We start from the raw sequence: 22092 nt of genomic DNA, 5'->3' as shown, positions 1-22092 counted from the left end.
ATATATATAGGGTCATGATCTATGGCAAACACCTCTTAACCATATAACTAGAGAACAAATAATAGCCACAAGATCAAAAAAATCAAGGGCTAGTATTAATTTTTGAATTTAATGAGATATTAGTTCCCTCAATCACAAATTTACTCCACAATAATAAGGCGGGGGTATAATGGTCATTGCACATCCAAAATTAGGTTACATCATTGGCATTTGAAAAAGAAACCGCTTTCTTCTCTTCTCCTCCTCTTCCTTCTTCTGCAAAATAGTTCTCAGCTCTCCTACCGCCGATTCGTCCGATTGAAGAGGAATTCGATTGGAAATTATCAATATTTTCGCGATTCAAGTGACTCTCTTTCCCCGACGAAGGAATCTGCATCGGTGTCTCCAATCATCACTCTTCCAGCGGCCAACAACACCGCCACCGTCAACAAGGCGGCGGCGGCGCTCCGGAAGGAGCTCATCGCGGTGATCAAGGAGAAGAAGGAGGCGATGGCCAAGGGCGGCCGCTCTACGACATCTTGTCGCACATGATCGTGGCATCTGACCCCGAGCGGGAACACACAGATCTATGATATGATTTAGCCTGCATTTCCCAATTTATCTTCTGTTTTTCTTAGTTTTGATTTCCTTTAATTAGGGAATTAACATTAGGTGATAAGCTATCGTTGCAATTTTTATGATGAGATGTAGTGTAGTATTTGAATTTTGTGAGATTTTAGCTATGCATTTCAGATGTAGCCCCTTTCTGTTTCTTCTTGCTCTGATCTAATTATAATATCAATGTTGAACCATTAATACATTAACACTACATTCATTGAACAATAATAATAAGAGTGATGTATTTTGTGAACAAGAGTGAAGTAAAGTCATAATAAGAGTGATGTGTTTTGTAAACAAGAGTGAAGTAAAATCGGAGTAAGAGTGATGTGTTTTGTAAACAGGAGTGAAGTAAAATCTGAATAAAAGTGATGTGTTTTGTAAACAAGAGTGAAGTAAAATCGGAGTAAGAGTGATGTGTTTTGTAAACAAGAGTGAAGTAAAATCAGAATAAAAGTGGTGTGTTTTGTAAACAAGAGTGAAGTGAAATCATGCTAAGAGTGATGCGTTTTGTAAACAAGAGTGAAGTAAGATCATGCTAAGAGTGATGTGTTTTGTGAATAAGAGTGAAGTAAAATCATGCTAAGAGTGATGTGTTTCGTTAACAAGAGTGAAGTAAAATCATAATAAGAGTGATGTGTTTTGTGAACAAGAGTGAAGTAAAATCATAATAAGAGTGATGTATTTTGTGAACAAGAGTGGAGTAAAGTCATAATAAGAGTGATGTGTTTTGTAAACAAGAGTGAAGTAAAATCATAATAAGAGTGATATGTTTTGTGAACAAGAGTGAAGTAAAGTCATAATAAGAGTGATGTGTTTTGTGAATAAGAGTGAAGTAAAATCATACTAAGATTGATGTGTTTTGTAAACAAGAGTGAAGTAAAATCATAATAAGAGTGATGTGTTTTGTTCTTTCCAAAGCACCCTTAAAATTTAATTTCAATCTTAAACAAATTCTCATCATTTGAAATTTCGAATCCAGATGTAATTGGCACACTTTTTCCATCAAGTAATTGATCTAAAAGTATGTACTCTTTTCGACAATATATAAGTTGGAAAATTGTTCAAATAGACGGTTTTTGACAAATCAAAACCTTTAAATATTGCATATGTCGTGATACAAGTAATACAAATCATAGTTATAATTAAATAATTTCTAAAGTATCATATAGAACAATGGATTACATATTACAGTATTGAAGTAAAATTTGAAGACTTGCTTCATAATCGCCATCTTCCTCCTAATCTCCATCACCGTCATGGCCATTTTCTTCGTGACGGAGACCCCTCAAGTTGCGACGGAGCCAGATTCGGCGAAGAAAGGGCAAATCCTGGTGTTTGGGGAATTATTCGGTGCGCTGAAGGAGCTGCCAAGGCCGATGTGGATCGTGATGCTGGTGACCGCTGAAGGAAACCGCTTAATTGATTTAATTCTCATAATATAATTTACAAAAATACCCTTAGTCTATTTTATATAATTAATATAAATAATATTTGTTCCATTAAGATGTGTGGCTGAGATTCGTTCTCTAGTTATACACTTAAGATTAGTTATATCTTGATCACTACCCTATATATATATAGAAATTAAATTATTAAATATTCGAAAAATACTTAATTGAGATTCCTAAAATTACATAAGTAAAAATTTTAAATTAGTAAATATAATTTAAATATCAAAGTTACATGACCTAAGACAAATAAACTTCATAACTTTAATCAGTAGAGTGCCAATTTTCTTCAATGAGAGCTACTAGGTTTATTTATAGATTAGTGAAGAATCCTACCAACAATAGGAATTGGATGTACTGTTACAACTTACAACACTTCTCTCTCTCTCTCTCTCCCCTGCAAAATGACTATTATTATGGGACAACATAGAATCACAGCCAAACTTATTTGCATGGTGCAATGGTAAAAACTAAGCACCTACAGCATGAAAGAATAAAGAATGGATGAGGTAAAATACACCTACAAGAATTTTCACCGTTTTGACGACACAGTCTTCCTACGCAGCCATTGATGCAGAGATTTCTTGGTCACCTTTAGCCTTTGAAGAATTACAGGTCTTCGTGTTGGAGATTCTGATGTTTCTGCCAAGCTACTCTTTTTGTCTACTTCAAAATTTAAACTCGGACTTGTAGGACTTCCCTCGTTATCTCTGTCACTCCCAGTTCTTGAACCAACTTCAATAACCTCAAGCGCCAAGTCATGTTTCAATAATCGAATCACAGCTTCCCCAACTCCACTATCATCTCTGCTGTCACGGTCACCGTGCCTCTGTTGCTCTAGTATGATCGACAAATCATCTTTTATTGATTTTCCTGCAAACACAATTATAGGTGAAATTATTGGTCTTGTTAATCTTGACTTCTAACAGCAGAAACAACAAACAATGAGGATGTCAACTTTATTTAGTCACTGTTGTTTCTCATATTTTGAAGAATCATTTTCAGATAGAGATTATGAAGGATATGAATGGTTTCAAAATCACCAATGGGGAGTATTGTATACGACATTGTTACCTGCAGCACACTTCTCTTTGATCTTTCGAATAACTGCAAGAACAACAATTCGAGCTTCCACCTGCCATTGTATCATAGAAAGCATGGTGAAATCGAGCAACATGTGTTTAATGATATATATAACCAGAGAGCAACTACTTTCAGCAGCATAAAATTGATTGAATACTACTACTATTTAAGTCATAACATCATTTTTGTGGATATGTTAAATTAACATCATTTTTGTGGACTCTGTACAGCTGTTCCACTACTAGTACAACTTAAGGATGTGTAAGTATACCTTGGTAAGACCTCGGAGGTCAATGAAGAGACTTTCAGCATTACTATCTTGCAAGTATTCTGTAACTTTCTCCAGCAGCAGGCTTTGACGCCCAAAATCTGTTATATGAGAAGCATATTGACCTTCACTTCGACGTTCGGTTTGCAACAAACCTTCGCACCAGTCTTCAATGAGTTGCTTCAGATGATGATCATTAGGTTTGTACCTTCAGAAGGTTGGTTGATGCACTGAAGATTAGGAACCGTGAATAAAATTTATCACCACATACCAAATCCTAATACACAAGGGCATTACTGAACAAATCAAAGTAAACCTCATCATGTTCATGATTGATACAAAAGATGAATACAACATTAAGAAATAAATCTCAGGTGTTCATACCCTGCTTTTCTCATTTGCTGATATATTGCAAGACACTGTTGTAGTCCCCGCAGTGAACCATCCACACTACGGGCTCTAAGAATAGTGTTGTAGGTCACCTGAAATTCAAATTTTTAGGTAAACTGCAACTGACAAATTAAAGGGAAGAGGAAATCAATCACGGTGAGATCCTCTACCATATTTGGTTTTATTTGATATTTCTTCATCTCTTTAAACAACTTAAATGCAAGCTTTGGCTTCTTCTGTTTTACACAGATCTGCAGTCGAAAAGTTAAAAAACTATAGAAAGCAAACCAGTTATTTTTAAAAGGGCAGAGTATTCAAGCATACTCTTCGAACCAGTATAGGGAGCTGGAATAGTTACTGAGATTATGCACCTTAATAGCTGTTGTATAGGCAATAACATCAGGTTGAACCCCACTTTCACGCATGGATGTCAAGATCTGCAAAGCAAGAAAAAAGGTCATCTCCTCTAACCTTATTAACTTCCACTGCCTATCGTGGAAAATTTACTCAATGATACAACTAGATATGAGTGAAACTCCAAAGCCCAAAATAAGCCTGTACAAAGAACTAACATTTCTCTTTTCACGGTTCACTTGTGATATAACCTTTTACCCATTTGCAGGATTATGGAATGGCAGGCAATACAATATAAGTATAACTTAGACTGTAGAGCTGAAATTCTAGACCTTGCAAGTCAGGATCCTTTTCATATGTTCCAAGTTACATACAAATGACATCATTATGATAATTTCTCATATACTACTATATCAGAAACGAACCAATATTTCAAATGCAGCAGAATTTATTATTCTATGCACAAATGTGATATGAAGCTTTTCAACACTGCCATATTATTATAGGCTGAGACAGACCTTAGAAAGTTAAGCATTATATGACAGGGAAAGTAGAACTGCTTACTTGTAAAGCACTCAGTACATTTCCTGAGTCTCCACAAACATCTATTAATATTGACCAGCTAATATGATTAGGAGTAAGGTTGAAAGTCTGCATTTCATCAAACAAATCTTTGGCACGGTAATAATCAGTCCCACAGGCTTTCATCATAATATTATAAGTCGAAGTAGTGGGTCGAAATGGAATTCTCATGGTTAAGTGTGAGGACAATGTAAGAGGAACTCCCATTTCAGTCATTTGGTCCACTGCTTCATTGTATGCACTATTAAGCTTATCACCACTGATAGTTTGTTGAGAACCCCTCTCTTTCCAGCATTGGAACAGCCGAAAAGCCCGATCAAATTGGCAAACCTCAACACAGGCATGAAGAAGGGTATTGAAACACTGGGTATTGGGTTGAGCACCAGCTTGAAGCATATCATCAAATAGTACAATTGCTTTCTCTACGAGACCAGCATTCGCACATGCACTGATCAATGATGACCAAGTAATTGTGTTGGGAACGATACCAGATAACAGCATATCTTCTTTGATTTCGAGTGCCTGTTTCCACATTTTGGCATCTGCAAAGACCTGAATATTAATGGGAAGAGGGGACACATTTAACCTTCTCACTCATAATTCCTTGGAACAGAGAACAATCGTAGTATTCAAGGATTTTTCTTGTAACGGAATGCATATAGTTGAATGCAATGGTGAATACTGCAAAAATGGCATCTATTTTAATTGCAATAATATTTGGCTATCACATCCTCACAAATTGGTAGTCTATTTATCATGAAAAAATGGAGTACAAGGAAAAATACATCACAAGCATTCCTCACAGGAGAATGCAATTAAATTTTGTACCCTAGCAGGACTAAAAAGGCCAAAATTTTAAAAACATATGAGTCAAAATTCAAGATTATACCTTAATGATCGTGCTATATGTGAAGTCATCCAGTTTCAATACACCTTTTGACTCCAACTCCTGTATCTGCTTATAAGTATCTTGGGCAAGCTCAACTTTTGCAGCAAGACAGCATGATTTGAGAAGTATGTTATGTGATGTAATATCAGACATCATACCAAGTGTCTACATTTTGCAATAACTTGAGTCAAAGAGCTGATATAGTATTTCAGCTATACGTTAAAAGAGAAGATAGTCAAGAAGTAAAGAGAGCAAGGAGGTTAAAATCCTGCATCTTGTTATTAACGAATCAAGTTCGGAAGAGTGCATGAAAGCAACAATGCCCATGGAGAGAAGAAAGATAGAGAGAACCTTACTTCCATGTTCTTGTAGATATCCAGCGTGTAGTTTAGATCATGGGAATTCACATTCATAAGACTGTTGAATACATATATGTTTGGGGTGATATTTGCAGCAAGTAAACCCTGGAGAAAAATCATTTAATACATCAGGCATCATTTATAGGTTATAACAACATAAGACGCCCAGGGGAATAATTATTAATCAGTACCAGTTAGACATAAATTGTGCATAAGAGAATTCCTGATAATATGACATTGACAGTTCATATTTACATAATTTGAACATTGTTCCAAGATAACTAATAAAGAGTAAAATACACCCTTATCATAAAGGTCCATACAGGACAAGCATAAGTACCTCATAAATGGCCCTTGACTTCAAGTAGTCACCACAAAGACCACATACATCTATTATAGTCCGGTGAGCGTGCATATTACGAGAACTTAATATTTGCTTTGATGCTTCGAAGGCTTCCAGTGCAGAACCCAAGTCCCGTTTCTTCCCAAATTCAAGAATTATTGAACAAAATAGCACTTCAGCATGGGGAAAATTCTGTGCATACCTGAGAAAGTTTGATCAAGTCTTAGGAGAGTTTGTTATTCAATTAAAGGTTGCCCTTAATCAATACCATTGAGTCCTGGGCCCTACGGCTTACTAAATATTAGTACAAAACATTTTATTCTGTGTAGGAATATATTAAATGCATTTAGCATGAAATGAGGTGACTGGTTTTGATCGAGGGTAGAAAAAATGGAATAGAAAACCATAAGAGAGAAGTAGCAACAAACAGGTTATGAGTTCATAGTAGGGAGTTAATAAAAGAAGATGGAAGAGAAGGCAGAAGATATTATCTTCCCAGCCAGACCAATCATCACAGATCTATCGTCTTTTACTTCTAATAAGCTTCACCTCAACACATATTTAACAGAAAATGATCTATTATAAACCAAAAAAGAGTTAAAGTAAACCTGATGGCTGCTGTAGGATCCCTCTTGGTGATGCAAAGTTTTATGACCTCAGATGGCTCCACCAGCTCTTTGATTATAAATTGAAATCCTGAACCAGATAAACACACACTTCTGGGATGTAAAAATCTTGCAATCAATCTGATCAGGCTCTCTAATTCCAAAAAAAATTGAATAATACTACTAATAATTATAAAAATGATTAAGCTCTCCAATCTATATATATAGTATATATATATATAGACACTTTTTTCTTGCAATTCAATGTAAACTGTTTCTGCTTAGGCCTATTGCCCGGAGCATTAATGGTGGGTCAGTTAGTTTCATAATTCCTCATCAAATTTGGGGGAGAATAAGCATGCTGATATTTACTGATGAGGTCATTTGCAGAATAACAACCATAAGGTACTTTACTGATACAGTGATACTACAATTTAGACAGTATAAAATACTAAATGCTAGAGTTGAGTGTCATACCAGCAAACATTTCTATCAAGCTCACGAGCCGATCCAGCTCACCGCATTTCAATAATCTCCGGCACTCTGCCTTCAACGACTCAATAGCAACTGCATCAAACAGCCCCGCCGGCTCGACGCCGAGCTTCTGAATGCCGCTGAACAGCGTACCAACAATACTATCGAGCTTTCCGTCACGAAGAAGTCTGACAACACCACGGGCTAAATGTTCCGAATTCAGCAAAGCTAGAAATTCCGACATGTTTACCCCCGATGCGACGACGCTCTCTGCTATCAAGAGAAAATCATCGAACTTGCCGTCCTCGGCGAGCTTGGATGCTAGCTTGGTGTAGTAAGCCAGGCTCTGGCGATTAGCCCAGCGCGAAGAGGAGAGAAGAGGAGAGGAAGCGGGAAATTGGGGCTTTTGCTTGGGGTTATGATTTGGTCTGGATTTGGTGGTGGTAGAGGTGGCGGAGTGATGGTGACGGCGGCGGTAGTTACCTGAAGGGGTGGCTGAGGGAGGGAGGACGGGGGCGGAGGCGAGGATCGATAGTGCGTCCCTCATTTCCTGGCCAACCGTTTTTTCGCCTTTTTCCAGTTGCCGGTACAAATATTAAGTCAAGTGATGGTATTATGGTTTATTAACTTTATTTTCACTTTTCGTTTTTCAGGATTGAATTCGAAAGGCGGACGCTTCATTTCTTCACGTAATGAGATAAATTCATATAAATATTACGAAAAAATACGATTCTTTTTAGGAGTATTAATTTATTCGTGAAACAACTCCAAAATATTTATGAAGTTATTTACAAGTAACATTTTCACATTTTTTCTTTTCTATATCTTGTTACCTCAACATAAATTTATTTTTTGTATTTGTTCATATGTATTAAAACTTATATTTATTCAAAATTATTACTCAATATGAAAAAGATTAATCCCCGTGTTTTATAGTAATTAAAAGCATACTTAAAATTACATTGAAGTTACAAATAAGCAGTACTGTTGACTGTTTTATAAAATTACTATAAAAATACTAGTGTATGTAGTATTTTTTAGCATGTCAAATGTTTATGGTTAATTTTGAAACACGTAGTATGCATATGAAAATATTTATGTTTATTACGGACTTTTTTAAAATTAGAAAAATAGTTTGGGCCAAAAATTTCTGAGTAGTGGGCCAAAAGTCGGACGAGGAAAATCCAATAGTAAGATAGTTCGTTGGGCCAGACTTTGTTCACAATACGCGTATTGCCCTTCCTACCCACACATAGTGTTTCTCCACCGCCGGCCGCCGCCGAGCTATCACTCAAATTTCTTCGACGCCAACAACTGCATTCGGTATCAATTGAAGCGAAAGCAATCTTCAAGGAGAAAAAATGCCTCCCAAGCAATCGAAAGCTGAAGTAGCGAAGAAGCAGAAGGCGGTCGAGGACAAAACTTTCGGATTGAAGAACAAAAACAAATCTAAGACTGTACAGAAGTACGTACAGTCTCTCAAGCAGTCCGGACAACCCAAACCCGACCCAAGCAAACTCCAAGCGCAGGTCAAATTATAGTATTCTAGTTTTCAGTTATCAACGATTGCTTCTATCGCTCCAAGTTGTGTGTGCAAATCGCAGTTGCTACCAGCCTCATTTTTCTTTTTCTTATTTTTTAAATTGACTAAAAATGTACAGAAGAAGAAAGAGGATGAGAAAGCTAGGGAGAAGGAGCTTGCTGAGCTGTTCAAAGTCGCTGTGAAACAGCCTAAAGTCCCTGTTGGTGAGTTTTTCTCTGAGATTTTATCTATTGACTTACTAGGAAGCTATTATTAGGAGTATGTATTTGGTCAGATGCTCTCTGATTTGTATGTCTTAATCCATGTTTTCAATCTTATTTACCAATTTGTTAGTGAGGGGCGATGTTTAATTTTTTGAGTCCTCCTGTGATTTGTTATTATTGTTTGCTTATACTCTTTATAATGCTGTCTTCAGGCGTTGATCCGAAGTCTATACTGTGCGAGCATTTCAAGTTGGGGCAATGTGCAAAAGGGTTCAAGTGCAAATTCTCCCATGACCTGAATGTGCAGAGGAAAGGAGAGAAGATTGATATCTATAGCGATACACGGGAGGAAGGTTGGCACTCTAATTGTCATTCCCTAGTAACTTCACTTCAAGTCTAACCCCAACCCAAAATTTAATGCATGCTTTTTTAATGTTTAATTTTTGCACCAAACAAAAAGAACAAGGAACCATGGAGGATTGGGATCAAGAAACATTGGAGAAGGTTGTCGCGTCCAAGAGCAATGAATACAACAAGAATAAGCCTACTGATATCGTAAGCATTTGTCTGTTAATGTTGTCTAATTCTGTTACTTATTGACATTGTTCAACTGGATTGTTGGTATGCTTCCTTTTCCTTTAATGGAGTTCTTAAGGGCATCCACAATGTGGATCACGTCCAGAGGGGGCGGGACCCTCGCAGAACGCGATGTGGGTGGGGTGGGGGTGGAGGCTAGCATCATGAAAGCAAGCAAATGGGGCAGGCTATCCTGCCATGCCCCTTCCCTCGGTCGAGACCATGAATTAGTAAAATATTATACTTTGTGGGATATAATCCTATACATTAGAGAAGTTTTTATAAGTTGTTTCCCCCACCTTGTTCAATTGTGAATTAGAGGTGGGACAAAACTTGAGTGAATTTTGCCGTATGTTGAGGGATCATTTTATATGTGGTTTTCCCACTCTCATATTGCTTGTGACTTCAATGTGAGATATTGGTTGGTTTTACACTTGAGGGGAAAACTTTTATTGCTTTTTATATAAATATGTTGGGTTTAAATCCAAAGTCAATACTTAGCCTACTTGAAGATTTTCTTTGGTGAAATTAAAAGGTTGTGGGTTCAAAACCCACCTCACTCTTTTTTTAATTAATTTCTGTTTTCGACTCTTTTTATGTTTATTTCTGCTTTCACTCCTTTTTTATTGTTTTGTTTTGTTGTGTTTTTTTTTTTTTTGTTTTTTGCTTGTTTCTTTCTTATTTGATTTTTTTTAAATAGTAGTAGTATGTTTATATTGTTGTTAGCATGTGAATCCATTAGGATAGGAATTTAATTCATATACAAAAGTAATTAGCATTTGAATTTAATTTAAATATTAATTCAAAATTTTTAGTAAATATTGTTCACATATGTCTAATGAATTTCGTATTTTGAATTAAACTGAAAATTCAATTCAATTAGAATATGCATAATAAATAAAATGAAATAAGAGATGAATAAAAAATTAAAGGGTGGAACCTATGAATAGTTAAGGTAAGGAAGAGGTGATGTGATGGGTTGTAGGTGGTATTTGTTAAGGAAGAGAAGAGGTAAAAAGTGTGGTGGGGCCCATGAATAGTTAAAGCAAGGAAGGGTTAGGGGACGTGGATACTGGGGGCCTAATTGATTACATAGGATTTGTTAGATTCTAGCGCTCAACTTCTTGTAAGCACAAAAGGCTGTAATTTCGGAAGAGAAAAAACGAAACGAGGGATGAGTAAAATTATTCTGAATCATATATTGAGTAAAGTGATTATTTAGTTCTTCCAAATGCAATGTTTGGTAATTACAAGGTTAGAAACTCTTCTTTTGTTTGTTGGCTATGCATATGCTTGTTCGAAGCTTAATGGATGATCATCATGGTGAAACTAAACAAAGTTTATATAATATTCGTTGAATAATTTGAATTGCTAATGGAAAATGTTAGAATTTCATTTTGATAGATGTATGTAATAGAAAAAAGTTTTTTTTTTTGCTGTTTTTTATGAAGAGCCTCAGTTTATGACAAATGTAAATTTACAAATCTCATTTGCATGAGTAAGGAGTGGAGTCATTTTCTGTTGAGATAATTACATAGTCGATAAACATGCTGAGCTGCACTTCTTTTCTACTTAAAAAATGATTCATAAACAAAAGTTGAGCTATTGCGACTCTATTTAATTTAGCTTGGTGAGAATGTTTATGTGTAATTGACTAATTGTATAAGTGGTTTCTCATTATTTGGAATTTTGTGAAAAACTTTCTCTTCTCACCTGACTGCAGGTATGTAAATACTTTTTGGAGGCAGTGGAGAAGAAACAATATGGTTGGTTTTGGGTTTGCCCAAACGGCAGTAAAGAATGCCATTACCGGCATGCACTTCCACCTGGATATGTTTTAAAATCTCAAATGAAGGCCCTGTTGGAGGAGGAAGCTCAGAAGATAACTATTGAGGAAGAGATAGAAAACCAGGTAACTTCTGCCTGGTGGAGCCATATGTTCTGAATTCATCAGATTTTTTGTGGATTGTTTTGCTTCTTGAGTTTACCCTCCTCACTTCCTCCGAGCCCCTAATGTCAATTTATTGTGCTAATAGGTTTTCATATTTATTTTTTCAGCGTGCAAAAGTATCTACCTGTACTCCTATGACTACGGACTTGTTCGTGCAATGGAAGATGAAAAAGGTTGAAGAGAGAGAAGCTGGATTGGCTGCACAAAGGGCAGAGAGGGCCAAGAATGACCGTATGAGGTAATCCCTCTTCAGGAACTTCTCATATTCATGTTTAGGTATTCTAATCCTCATTTGCTTGCTGGGTATAAAAATATTCTTAATATATGTTTTCTTATTTCCCAGTGGCCGAGAGTTGTTCCTCTTAGATGCAAGCTTGTTTGTCGATGATGCTGAGGCTTATGACAAGTACCAGAGAGAAGAGGAACCGGACGTCGAGCAGAAGGTAGTGAGTTGTCTCTGTCCTACCATTCTTATCTCTTAGTTGGTGATCTGATTTGTTTCTGAAATGTTATCTGGTCCTCAACAAAACGTAGTCGATGGAAATTGCAAAAATATAAGGCAATTTAAGGGTTAAAATATGTTAGCACTGTCAAGTGATACTAGGTCCTCCTATCAGATACAGTTCCCCACATGGTGCTGTTAGTCAAATTAGCATGAAATCTTATAGCTCTCGAGAAGTCTTGCACACCTGTTGAAAGAAATAAATATACTCCAAAACCATCAACAGTTTGGCTCTCTTGTATTATCCTCTACATGGATCACCTTAGAGTAATGAAAGACGTAGTTTTCACTCATTATCTTTAGTCTTTACTTCTTTCTATCAAATTTGTAGCATCCAAATTGTTCCAATCTTCGATTGTGAAAATGTGCATACAACATACTACCCCCTCCTTCCCTCAATAGTTGACTCGGATTGTCCCATTATACTTGAGTCATTTATTTGTTTAGCCATAAGCAACATATTACATCTCTCTTAATTTATTCTCTCTCATACTTTGTTCTTTCTTCACTTAACTCATATAACACAGTTTTCTTAATTCCTGTGCCAAAAGAAATGTCTCTATTGGGACGAAGGGAGTACTGTATATATAGGCACAAGTGTGTATCAGATATTTTTTCTTACTTGCTGAGCTGATCATAGTGTCAGAAATAATTGCTTTTACTCTTATTATTTTTGTAGAGCTTCACAATCTTGTTCTCTTGTGCATTTTGATGGCAGTCTCTGATGTTTTGACTCACTCTTATATTCAGGCTGATAACGGTCCTGCCATGGACGGGCCAAGTTCGTCTTCGTCAACTGCACACAATGAAGAAGATATCACTAATCATGTTGGTGACAACGAGGAGGATGATGACGATGATCTTGACATGGATGAGCTGGACGAACTGGAAGCTAGCCTTTCGAGAACAACATTGCAAATCAAAGAACCAGGGGACAGCGCATGATAATCAGACTACTCCCAAAAGATGTGAAAAATCGATCAAATTTTTGACTAATTATCTGAATGAATGTATTTTATTCGATCTCGACTGATTGCTGAAGCAATTTTGTGAAAGTAGATACTGATTTTTGTTTGTAGACATCAATTACATTAGCAAGTTTTGGATTGTTTCAAGACTAAAAATATTTGTGGACTAAATTGCACCTAAACTGTATGCCAAACACGTTTGTGCAAAGAGTTTACTAATGGCAGGTTTATATTGATGGTCTATAATAAGTGATTCTCTCGTGTGATTTTTGTTCATACAAAAAATGTTGCTGGTATTTGTAAGATTGACTAAACGTTTCTATAATTCTATTTATAAAGAAAAATGTATTGTTATAAATATATTTAGACAAATAAATGTGTTCTCTCTCACACTATTTATTAGAAGCAAAATTTATATGCTTGTACATAAAGTAGTCGTGTTATAATTGATAGAATAGCTGCCCATGATACGGATGGGTGAGAATGGTGAGGGAGCACCGGAGCAGGAAGCCAGTCTAGTCTCGAAAGATTACTAAGAGGCCGTTCGGTTTGAAAGATTACATCTCATGATTGAATGTGTATTATACTTGGCTTATGAGATTAAATTTCACAACTTAATCTTAGATGGATAAGCATATGATAATGAGTCATAGTCAACCCATTTTAATTGAGTCTCACAACTTAAAATCATAGATGAATAATCATATGATGATAAATCATAGCAACTGAACAACACTCTATTAATTCTACTATGCCTTTGCATTTTCATTTTATTATCTCCTCCATTTCATTTCCTCTTTTATTCCATCATGCCAAGAAAATCCTTAATATTTGAGGATCAGAATGTCCAAAGCACAGACCAATATTTTGATAATATTTTTGTCTAAGCGACAATCCAACTTCATTGCAATTGAAGTCTGAATGTTTTTTTCCTTCTTTTCAATAAATGACTATAATGGTTCCTCATTTATTCCCATGATAATTTGAACTCCCGACCTATTGAATGGAGGAGACCCGTCTTACTATCTAAACCACACTTCATTGTCGCAATCGAAATTGAGGTTACTAGCTAAAAGTTCCCATAATAAAATGATAAATCATCTCCCAATCTACTGCGTGATTTTGCATGCAGTAACGATAAAGAACAACAAAGAATTATATGTGGTTTGGCAAATGCCTATGCCCACGGCCAGAAGAGTATCTCTATAGAAAGAAGGATTATACACAGATTAATCAAGAAGATCGACCCCCTCAGGCATCAACTACTACGAAAGAATTTCTCTATTATCTCATCCTTTAACTATTCATTGCCCTCACTGCACTTTTTACCCCAACTATTAACTAAGAGACAACACCTACAACCCTCCATCTCTTAACCATCTCATCCCTTAATTATTTATTCAATTTCATTTTTTATTTTTATTTCCAACAAATTCAATAAATATTTCATTGAAATATTAAATTAATACTAATAATTCATAAAATCATTAAAAACCACGAAAATTACAACATCCGAAAATACGAAAAATAAATAATTGAAATCATAATATTACAATTTATTGAAATCCGCATAATCATGGAAAGTGATGCGGTGATCGTCTAACGGTTGCCAAATTTTGCCCAAAATTTTGTGGGAATTATTTGATATTTATAGAAGTGATTGGTGGCTTAAAAAAATAGAAAAAAATTAAAATATTGGAAAAAATGGTTATAAACGGCTAGTCTTTCTGAGGGATTTTTTGTTCGATTTTTTTCGGAATTTAAAAAAAAAACATTTTTCAACGGATATAAACGGCGTCACGGCATGTAAATTCTCACGTCACATAAATAAAAATAAAGTCTTGACGCCCCCAAAAAACACATTTTATACAGCACACAAAATGAGTTCGGCCCCAAAACTGATGTCAACATCAAACTACCTATGCTCTAATTTGGCAGGAACAAAAACAAAAAGTTATGTGGACCACCTCGGGACACGTGTCGCGCACCGAGTTAGGATTGTCACAACAAGTGGCGGCCAATCGGTAACCACATAATATTAGAACGCTGTAAATCCTCGGATCTATTCTGATCGGACGGTAACCCTCGTGTTGTCGCTTTCGAAGAAGTTCAATCAAAGGGCCAACAGTAACGACGTGGCCACATGCGAAGGGAAGGGACCTGATTAATCCGGCGCCTATGATTTTCCCTCTAGTTCCACCAAACAAGTTGATTCGCATTCTCACAAACACCACACAACCGAATTCACAAACCACCCCGCCCAGCTGAATGAATTCCAATCCGCCGCCGTCCCAGCTCTCCGATGCCTCCGCCAAGAAGGTCCGGAAGCCCTACACCATTACCAAGTCCAGGGAAAGCTGGACGGAAGAAGAGCACGACAAGTTCCTTGAAGCTCTCCATCTGTGAGTGTCTCTATTTACTTATGCATCTTTGGTGTTTAACTTGTTTACAAGTCCAACGTTCCTGGTCAAATTCAGCTTCGACCGTGATTGGAAGAAAATTGAAGATTTCGTTGGCTCAAAGACAGTAATTCAGGTGCCAAATTCATTTTATTTAGGCATTTATTTTCAAAATTGGTGATTTCAGCCATCTCTCTGTATTCTATATTCTGTATCTCTATATATATAGTTATAAACAAGTGCAAAAGATAATTAACTTTCTGAAAGATCTGGGGAAGTTTGTGGCATCGCCTTGCTTGTACATGTGTAGGAATTATGGTCTCGATTTGGTGTTTCTAGTGATTGGCTCTGAGTACTGAACAGGATTTCATTTGAACTAAGAAATCTTACTAATTATATGGATTTTTCTCGTTTGATGTTTTGAAGACATAAAAGAATTTTAAAATGTTTTTGACAGATTCGGAGTCATGCACAAAAGTACTTTCTAAAGGTTCAGAAGAATGGAACAGTGGCTCATGTTCCTCCACCTCGTCCTAAGAGGAAAGCTTCTCATCCATATCCACAGAAGGCGCCCAAAAATGGTTGGTTCCTATGTGACAAGAAAAATACTTTTACTGGGCCTGAAGTTTGTGTTTCTGAAATCCTGAACTTGCTCTTCTCATTACTGTTTTTGGTAGTTTTGGTGCCCCTGCAAGCATCAATGGCTTATCAGTCTTCTTCTGTGAATTCTATAGCGCACGGATATCCGACATGGGAAGAGGCTTCAGTGCTTGTGAACAATGAAGTGCCTGGAAGCATGCCATCTGAAAATGAATACAATTATCTTGGAGTTGAAGGTTTGTTTATAATTTATTACTAATTGTTGTTGTGTGTGTATGATTGTCATAAAAAGGAGAAAAAATGAAAACAATGAGTTACTTATCAAGTGAATTTGCTCTTATTATGGCATGTAAACATTACTGATTCAGCTGATATTGGATCAAAGGGGGTTACAACTATTAGTAACTGCAGCATGAATGCCTTTGGAAGTTCCCCGAGAGCAACACCAAGTTCTGAGTTGCCAAATCAGGGAAAGCAAGGCTCTATTCATGGTAAACTTACAAACCTTGCTTCTAATTCATTCTAGTTACATTATCCCGTTCTGATTTCTCTCTTTCATCCTTTTGGCATCCAGATATTTATTGTCGTTATGGGTTTTGAGTTAAGCAGCCATATATTTTGTTCTCAACTCCTGCTTTGTAACATTACTAATTCACTTTTTGTTGCTTATCATTGTTGTGACTTATGAGAAACTTCTAGTTAGTACTGCTTCCTTGGAGGTTCAAATTATTTTGTTCAGTCAAATCAACCTCTTAGTATACTATACGAAATGGATAATTGAATGCATCATACCGTATCATATGACCTGCCTATAGGTTTATAAATATATGAGGTTAATGCCATATTTGTCTTTTCAGGTATTCCAGATTTTTCTGAAGTCTATGGCTTCATCGGTAGTGTCTTTGATCCAGATAGCAAAGATCATGTGCAAAAACTCAAGGAGATGGATCCGATAAATTTTGAAACCGTAAGCTCATATTAGCTTGATGTGGGTCATTTGCTTGAGAACTAATGCTGCAGTTGACATCTTGAATATGAAGTCAATGTGTTATGTATTCCTTCTTGCGATATACTCCCTCTGTCCCGGCTAAGATAATACATTTCTTCATCGGCATGAGATTTTGGGAGTTATTGGTTAATTGGTCGATTGAAGAGAGAAAGAGTGAGTTTATGTATTAAATGGAGAGCAAAGGGGGTTGAATATTTTATTGGAGAGTGAAAAAAGTGGTTGAATGTGTCATCTTGGTTGGTACAAACTAAAAAGGAAAGTGTGTCATCTTAGTTGGGACGGAGGGAGTACTATATAATTTCCATATCAAAATGAGGATATTTACAACTGGACATACAACTGAAAATATGTGGTTGAGAAGCGTAATAATGACCATCTCATGACTTATGGACCATCTATACCTAAAACAAGAGATGCAACTAATTCTATGCTACAAATAAAACAAAGGTTAACAATACTATCTCTGCTGTGGTTCTCCTTTCTCCATTCCCTTCTCATTCAGTAACCTGAAATTTTGGTCAAGCACCGTCAAGTATATTTTTTCCAAGTGTATGGAATGGGGTGGGTGGGTGGGGGTAGAGAGGGCTGGGATTGTTGTCTGCTCCCAGATGCTTGTAGCCAAGGCTCAGTTTGTGTTCATTACTTGGTATTTTAATGTGCACCTGTAAATGGAGAGTTATTTTGCATAACGTTTATTGACAAATTGTATATATGAAAGATTAATTGCTTCACATTGATTTGCAGGTCTTGTTATTGATGAGAAACCTGACCTTAAATTTGTCCAATCCTGAGTTCGAACCAATTGTAAGTGCGCTGCCTCATCTGGTTGCCCCAACATTTTATGTAGAATTTTCGATCTTGCCTACAAGAAGTGCATAGGTGTGCTTTCTGTTTGAGACATTGCGTTAAATGTAGTAGAATGAGACATTTATATTCTAAAATTGACCTAGTATAGTGGATTAGTTATTGACAAAATAGTAAGATGATATTTTTTCATGAAATTCTCCTATTAGTTCATCAGAGCAGGCCATACATATCATAAATCAGTTGTTTCAGGTTTATAATAAGTACTAGTACTAAAATCAATCATACGACCTCAACAACCATGAGTATTACCTCACTAATAAATTTTGCAACTCCAGAAAATTCTTGATTATTCGGTCTGAATCCCACTACTAACCACGGGCCTCTGGTAATCCAGAACCTTGCTTAAGATCGAATTTGACACGCAAGTGTTGATGACACACACAATTTCACCTTGGCTTCATGGAATATAATTCCAAGCTGGTATTGTTAATAGAAGTCTGCTATTCGTGTACCCTTCTTCCAGTTACATTTTGGCAGTAGTTTTGGGGTTCCAACATTAAACAGCCTATTATGTAAACTTAAGGCATTAGTATAATCTATGAAGTTCTCTCGCATTCCTGAAGATGATATCTCAACGTCACTAAGTGGTTTACAAATATATGTTTGCAGAAAGAGGTGCTATCATCATATGATGTGCACGTGAAGGAAGTACAAGTTTCACCTGGCACTGTGATCAGTGCTGAATGAGCTTACCGGCTTACCAGAGAGGACGATGTAATTTGATCTGTGTATAGTAACAGCTGAAGCATATTTATGTTATCTGGATCTCTCTTTGCGGGCATGAAAGACCTTTATATACAAGGTAGAAACAGCCAGCCCAAATGGCACCAGAGATGACCAGAATCACCGGCTTGATTTGTGTAGCCGAGCAGTTGCATGTGATTCCTCGGATCTCTTCTTTTGCCTCTGTTGTATAGAAAATTGTTTAGGTATGAGCATGACACCTTTCTCGCCGATAACTTGTATTCTTTTCAATTTTGGTGCACTGCAGTCTCCTTCTGATTGGCTGCAGCTATGTAGATAAGTGAGATTGTAGTTCAGTTCTTGGTGTAAACTTTCTAGTATTGATAGTGCATCTTGAAGGCTGCCTATATGATTCACTCAATCGAACTTATTAATAAATGTCGGAGATGTTTTTTCATGGGAATCTGCAACCGCTAGCCAAACTCGCTTTCCCACTTTGAATAGGAAGGAATCCCTTCAACTGAATATTCTGCTGGTTTAGTCTTTCCCACTTCTATTAACAATGCCATAGTCATGTACAATAAATTTACCATACATTCACTTGATCTTCTAAATACTGAAAAATTGCCAAATTCTATTTATAAAATACTACTTCTTCCGTCTCATAAGAATATGCAATCTCTTCTTTTTAGTTCGTCCCACAATAATATGCACTTTCCAATTTGGGAAACTCTTTTCACTCTAATGAGGTGAAACTCATTTTACACTAATAATACTTTAATTACTTTTTCTCTCTACATCTCTTTTACTTTTTTAATTTTGCACTAAAACCCGTGCAGAATTCAAAGTGCATATTATTTGGGGAGAGTATTAGTTATAAACAATTATGGAGTTTAGCAACAATGTACAGTTCTTAAGATCATACTACTATCGTTTTAAATATGGAACAAATTCATTTATGTGGTAAAGAAGTAGATTAAGCCCATTCAAATGGACCAGCGGCCTAATTCAAATGCCGCATGCTCACTAAAAAAATTCATTTATGGGCTAAAGAAGTAGGGTAAGCCCAATGAAAATGCGGAATGCGCACTATATATTACTCGCTGCTAACCCTAATTTTTTCACATTGAGCTCAAAACCCTAACGCTGCCGCCCGGGAAAATGTCAGCCGCCGCCCGCCCCCTCGTCACCGTGCAGTCGCTGGAGAGCGATATGGCTACTGACGGAGGATCCGCCAGCCTTCCACTTCCAGACGTCATGAAGGCCGCCATCCGCCCAGACATCGTTACTTTTGTGCACGGCCAGATCTCCAACAACGCCCGCCAGCCCTACGCCGTCTCCAAACGCGCCGGCCACCAGACCTCCGCCGAATCCTGGGGTACCGGCCGCGCCGTCTCCCGTATCCCCCGTGTTGCCGGAGGTGGTACCCACCGCGCCGGGCAGGGAGCCTTCGGTAACATGTGCCGAGGCGGAAGAATGTTCGCCCCGACCAAAATCTGGAGGCGCTGGCACAGAGCCGTCAATGTCACCCAGAAGCGCCACGCTGTCGTTTCGGCGATCGCGGCTTCTGCCGTTCCTTCACTAGTCCTTGCCCGGGGCCACAAGATCGAAGAGGTTCCCGAATTGCCTCTTGTCGTTTCTGATTCCGCCGAGGCGGTCGAGAAAACGAGCGCCGCTCTGAAGATCCTCAAGAAAGTCGGAGCCTTGGCCGATGCCGAGAAGGCGAAGGATAGCCAAGCTATCCGCGCTGGAAAGGGGAAAATGCGGAATCGCCGCTACATTTCTCGCAAAGGACCTCTTGTCGTCTACGGCAATGAAGGGTCCAAACTCGTGAAAGCTTTCCGCAACATTCCCGGTGTTGACGTGGCGCACGTTTCGCGTCTCAATTTACTCAAGCTTGCCCCCGGAGGGCATCTTGGGAGGTTTATTGTGTGGACCAAATCAGCTTTTGAGAAGCTTGATGAGGTTTATGGAACGTTCAATAAACCCTCGGAGAAGAAGAGTGGGTATGTGCTGCCCAGGGCGAAAATGGTCAATGCTGACCTTGCTAGGATTATCAACTCTGATGAGTTGCAATCTGTGGTGAAGCCGATCAAGAAGGAGTTGAAGAGAGCTCCATTAAAGAAGAATCCTCTGAAGAACCTCAATGTCATGTTGAAGTTGAACCCATACGCCAAGGCTGCCAAGAGAATGGCTCTTCTTGCTGAGGCGCAGAGGGTCAAGGCCAAGCAGGAGAAGCTTGACCAGAAAAGGAAACCAATCACCAAGGTACCATCCTCTTTTTTAATGAAATACTAATATCATTGTATTTATATGTTAACAGTTTTCTTTTTGTGTTAAATTGAATTCATTTTGTAGTTTCTTATGGTTACTTGGGCATGCACTAGTTAAGATACACTAAATGTTGTCTATGAAATTGAATTGCTCAATTAAATTTATAACCTTCCCCTCCATTTGTCATTGCGCATTGCATCGTGTATCATTTGGTTTGTTTAGCTCTTGCATAAGTTAATTGCGTGCTTTGTGTGTACTCTGCTCAAATTATTAGTAGTCCATTCCTTTACAATGTGTAATTCGTATATTTTACCTTGGTTGTAATAGGAGGAATCTGCATCAATCAAGTCAGCGAGTAAAGGATGGTACAAAACTATGATCTCCGATAGCGACTACACTGAGTTTGAAAACTTCACAAAATGGTTGGGCGTATCTCAGTGATGAATCTGCATTTCGAAACATTTTTGGGTTGTACCGTTTGTTTTGAGACCTGCCTTTTTTTAAAGCTTACATGGAGACTTCTTGTTTAAACCTTTATTATATTTACTTAATTTTATGTTTTCCCCCTCCAGTTCAATTATCTGTTTATTACGCTTGTTTTTCCTGTATCTTTTTCCAATCACAGAAACTCATAATGTGGCACTAGTTAGTTAGATTACTTTGTTTTAAATTATGAGTTTAGAAATTTTAAATTAGGAGTAAGAGTTCTCAACTTTAAATTCCTATTTTCAAGTGATGTTAATCGCAATCAGACTTGAATTAATAGTATGCCTCTTTTTCAATGTCAAATGAGCCGATTTTCCTGAATTTACAAAATAGGTTCTTTTCTTTCTACATTTGAAATATATTCATGTCGAAATTGTCACTATAAATTCTAAGCCGTTTGATATGTTTGCACACTAGGGCCTAATTGATGGTCGCATGCAGGACTTAATTGAGATTATCGAACAACATTATATAAAACCAAACAATACCAGTCTTGACTAATGACCTAAATATTCCATCCAGTACAGATCGTTTAGAGGGATGGTGGTAATAATATTTACAATAACCAAGTTTTCAGAAGTCGAGAAAAATAAAGGGTCCTACACTTCGGGACCAGGTAGCGATTGTGCTTGATT

At 37.2% G+C, this 22092-nt stretch overlaps 4 protein-coding genes across 10 annotated transcripts; 3 read left to right on the top strand and 1 right to left on the bottom strand.

The window, feature by feature from the left end:
- Nucleotides 1-1759: 1759 nt before the first annotated feature.
- Nucleotides 1760-8000, bottom strand: LOC121792266 (pentatricopeptide repeat-containing protein At5g02830, chloroplastic-like). Of its 5 annotated transcripts, XR_006048861.1 has the most exons (14): nt 7399-8000; nt 6925-7012; nt 6314-6518; nt 5971-6078; nt 5615-5779; nt 4708-5277; nt 4161-4226; nt 3960-4040; nt 3784-3881; nt 3403-3607; nt 3123-3183; nt 2573-2921; nt 2385-2445; nt 1760-2001 (listed from the first exon to the last, which is right to left on the bottom strand). XR_006048861.1 is itself a non-coding variant. In XM_042190138.1 (13 exons), the coding sequence occupies exons 1-12, from the start codon at nt 7940-7942 to the stop codon at nt 2581-2583; spliced, it is 2532 nt and encodes an 843-aa protein (XP_042046072.1). In that variant the 5' UTR covers nt 7943-8000; the 3' UTR covers nt 1763-2001; nt 2573-2580. The 5 variants fall into 5 exon arrangements, 3 of the variants coding, with proteins under 3 accessions (XP_042046072.1, XP_042046071.1, XP_042046070.1); XR_006048860.1 differs by having other exon boundaries at nt 1762-2001; nt 2385-2921; nt 7399-7999; XM_042190138.1 differs by lacking the exon at nt 2385-2445 and having other exon boundaries at nt 1763-2001.
- Nucleotides 8001-8618: 618 nt separating this feature from the next.
- LOC121792264 (zinc finger CCCH domain-containing protein 11-like) lies at nt 8619-13368 on the top strand. The gene is made up of 8 exons (XM_042190132.1): nt 8619-8924; nt 9057-9141; nt 9354-9494; nt 9602-9696; nt 11441-11629; nt 11776-11906; nt 12012-12111; nt 12921-13368. Exons 1-8 carry the CDS (start codon nt 8757-8759, stop codon nt 13113-13115), a joined length of 1104 nt encoding a protein of 367 aa, XP_042046066.1. The 5' UTR covers nt 8619-8756; the 3' UTR covers nt 13116-13368.
- A 1917-nt stretch (nt 13369-15285) lies between these two features.
- LOC121792265 (protein REVEILLE 8-like) lies at nt 15286-19113 on the top strand. 3 transcript variants are annotated; one of them, XM_042190134.1, is made up of 8 exons: nt 15286-15540; nt 15616-15673; nt 15995-16118; nt 16215-16373; nt 16506-16628; nt 16995-17104; nt 17891-18025; nt 18623-19113. In XM_042190134.1, exons 1-7 carry the CDS (start codon nt 15407-15409, stop codon nt 18023-18025), a joined length of 843 nt encoding a protein of 280 aa, XP_042046068.1. In that variant the 5' UTR covers nt 15286-15406; the 3' UTR covers nt 18623-19113. The 3 variants fall into 3 exon arrangements, with proteins under 3 accessions (XP_042046068.1, XP_042046069.1, XP_042046067.1); XM_042190135.1 differs by having other exon boundaries at nt 15290-15540; nt 16272-16373; nt 17891-17950; XM_042190133.1 differs by having other exon boundaries at nt 15290-15540; nt 17891-17950.
- Nucleotides 19114-19806: 693 nt separating this feature from the next.
- LOC121792263 (60S ribosomal protein L4-like) lies at nt 19807-21548 on the top strand. Its single transcript, XM_042190131.1, has 2 exons — nt 19807-20965; nt 21299-21548. Exons 1-2 carry the CDS (start codon nt 19859-19861, stop codon nt 21410-21412), a joined length of 1221 nt encoding a protein of 406 aa, XP_042046065.1. The 5' UTR covers nt 19807-19858; the 3' UTR covers nt 21413-21548.
- Nucleotides 21549-22092: the final 544 nt, after the last annotated feature.

This window comes from Salvia splendens, chromosome 2 (genome assembly GCF_004379255.2).
Source record: "Salvia splendens isolate huo1 chromosome 2, SspV2, whole genome shotgun sequence".
Taxonomy (NCBI): domain Eukaryota; kingdom Viridiplantae; phylum Streptophyta; class Magnoliopsida; order Lamiales; family Lamiaceae; genus Salvia; species Salvia splendens.
This window is presented reverse-complemented; position numbering and strand designations above follow the sequence as displayed.

Coding starts and splice junctions, on each gene's coding strand:
- LOC121792266 (XM_042190138.1), bottom strand. CDS start 7,942: ATGAGGGACGCACTATCGATCCTCGCCTCCGCCCCCGTCCTCCCTCCC. Junction 7,013..7,398: donor CTTGATAGAAATGTTTGCTG/GTATGACACTCA, acceptor TATCTGGTTCAG/GATTTCAATTTATAATCAAA. Junction 4,227..4,707: donor ATGTACTGAGTGCTTTACAA/GTAAGCAGTTCT, acceptor CTTGCTTTGCAG/ATCTTGACATCCATGCGTGA.
- LOC121792264 (XM_042190132.1), top strand. CDS start 8,757: ATGCCTCCCAAGCAATCGAAAGCTGAAGTAGCGAAGAAGCAGAAGGCG. Junction 9,142..9,353: donor ACAGCCTAAAGTCCCTGTTG/GTGAGTTTTTCT, acceptor TGCTGTCTTCAG/GCGTTGATCCGAAGTCTATA. Junction 9,697..11,440: donor AGAATAAGCCTACTGATATC/GTAAGCATTTGT, acceptor ACCTGACTGCAG/GTATGTAAATACTTTTTGGA.
- LOC121792265 (XM_042190133.1), top strand. CDS start 15,407: ATGAATTCCAATCCGCCGCCGTCCCAGCTCTCCGATGCCTCCGCCAAG. Junction 15,541..15,615: donor TTCCTTGAAGCTCTCCATCT/GTGAGTGTCTCT, acceptor GGTCAAATTCAG/CTTCGACCGTGATTGGAAGA. Junction 17,105..17,890: donor ATCCGATAAATTTTGAAACC/GTAAGCTCATAT, acceptor ATTGATTTGCAG/GTCTTGTTATTGATGAGAAA.
- LOC121792263 (XM_042190131.1), top strand. CDS start 19,859: ATGTCAGCCGCCGCCCGCCCCCTCGTCACCGTGCAGTCGCTGGAGAGC. Junction 20,966..21,298: donor AAAGGAAACCAATCACCAAG/GTACCATCCTCT, acceptor TGGTTGTAATAG/GAGGAATCTGCATCAATCAA.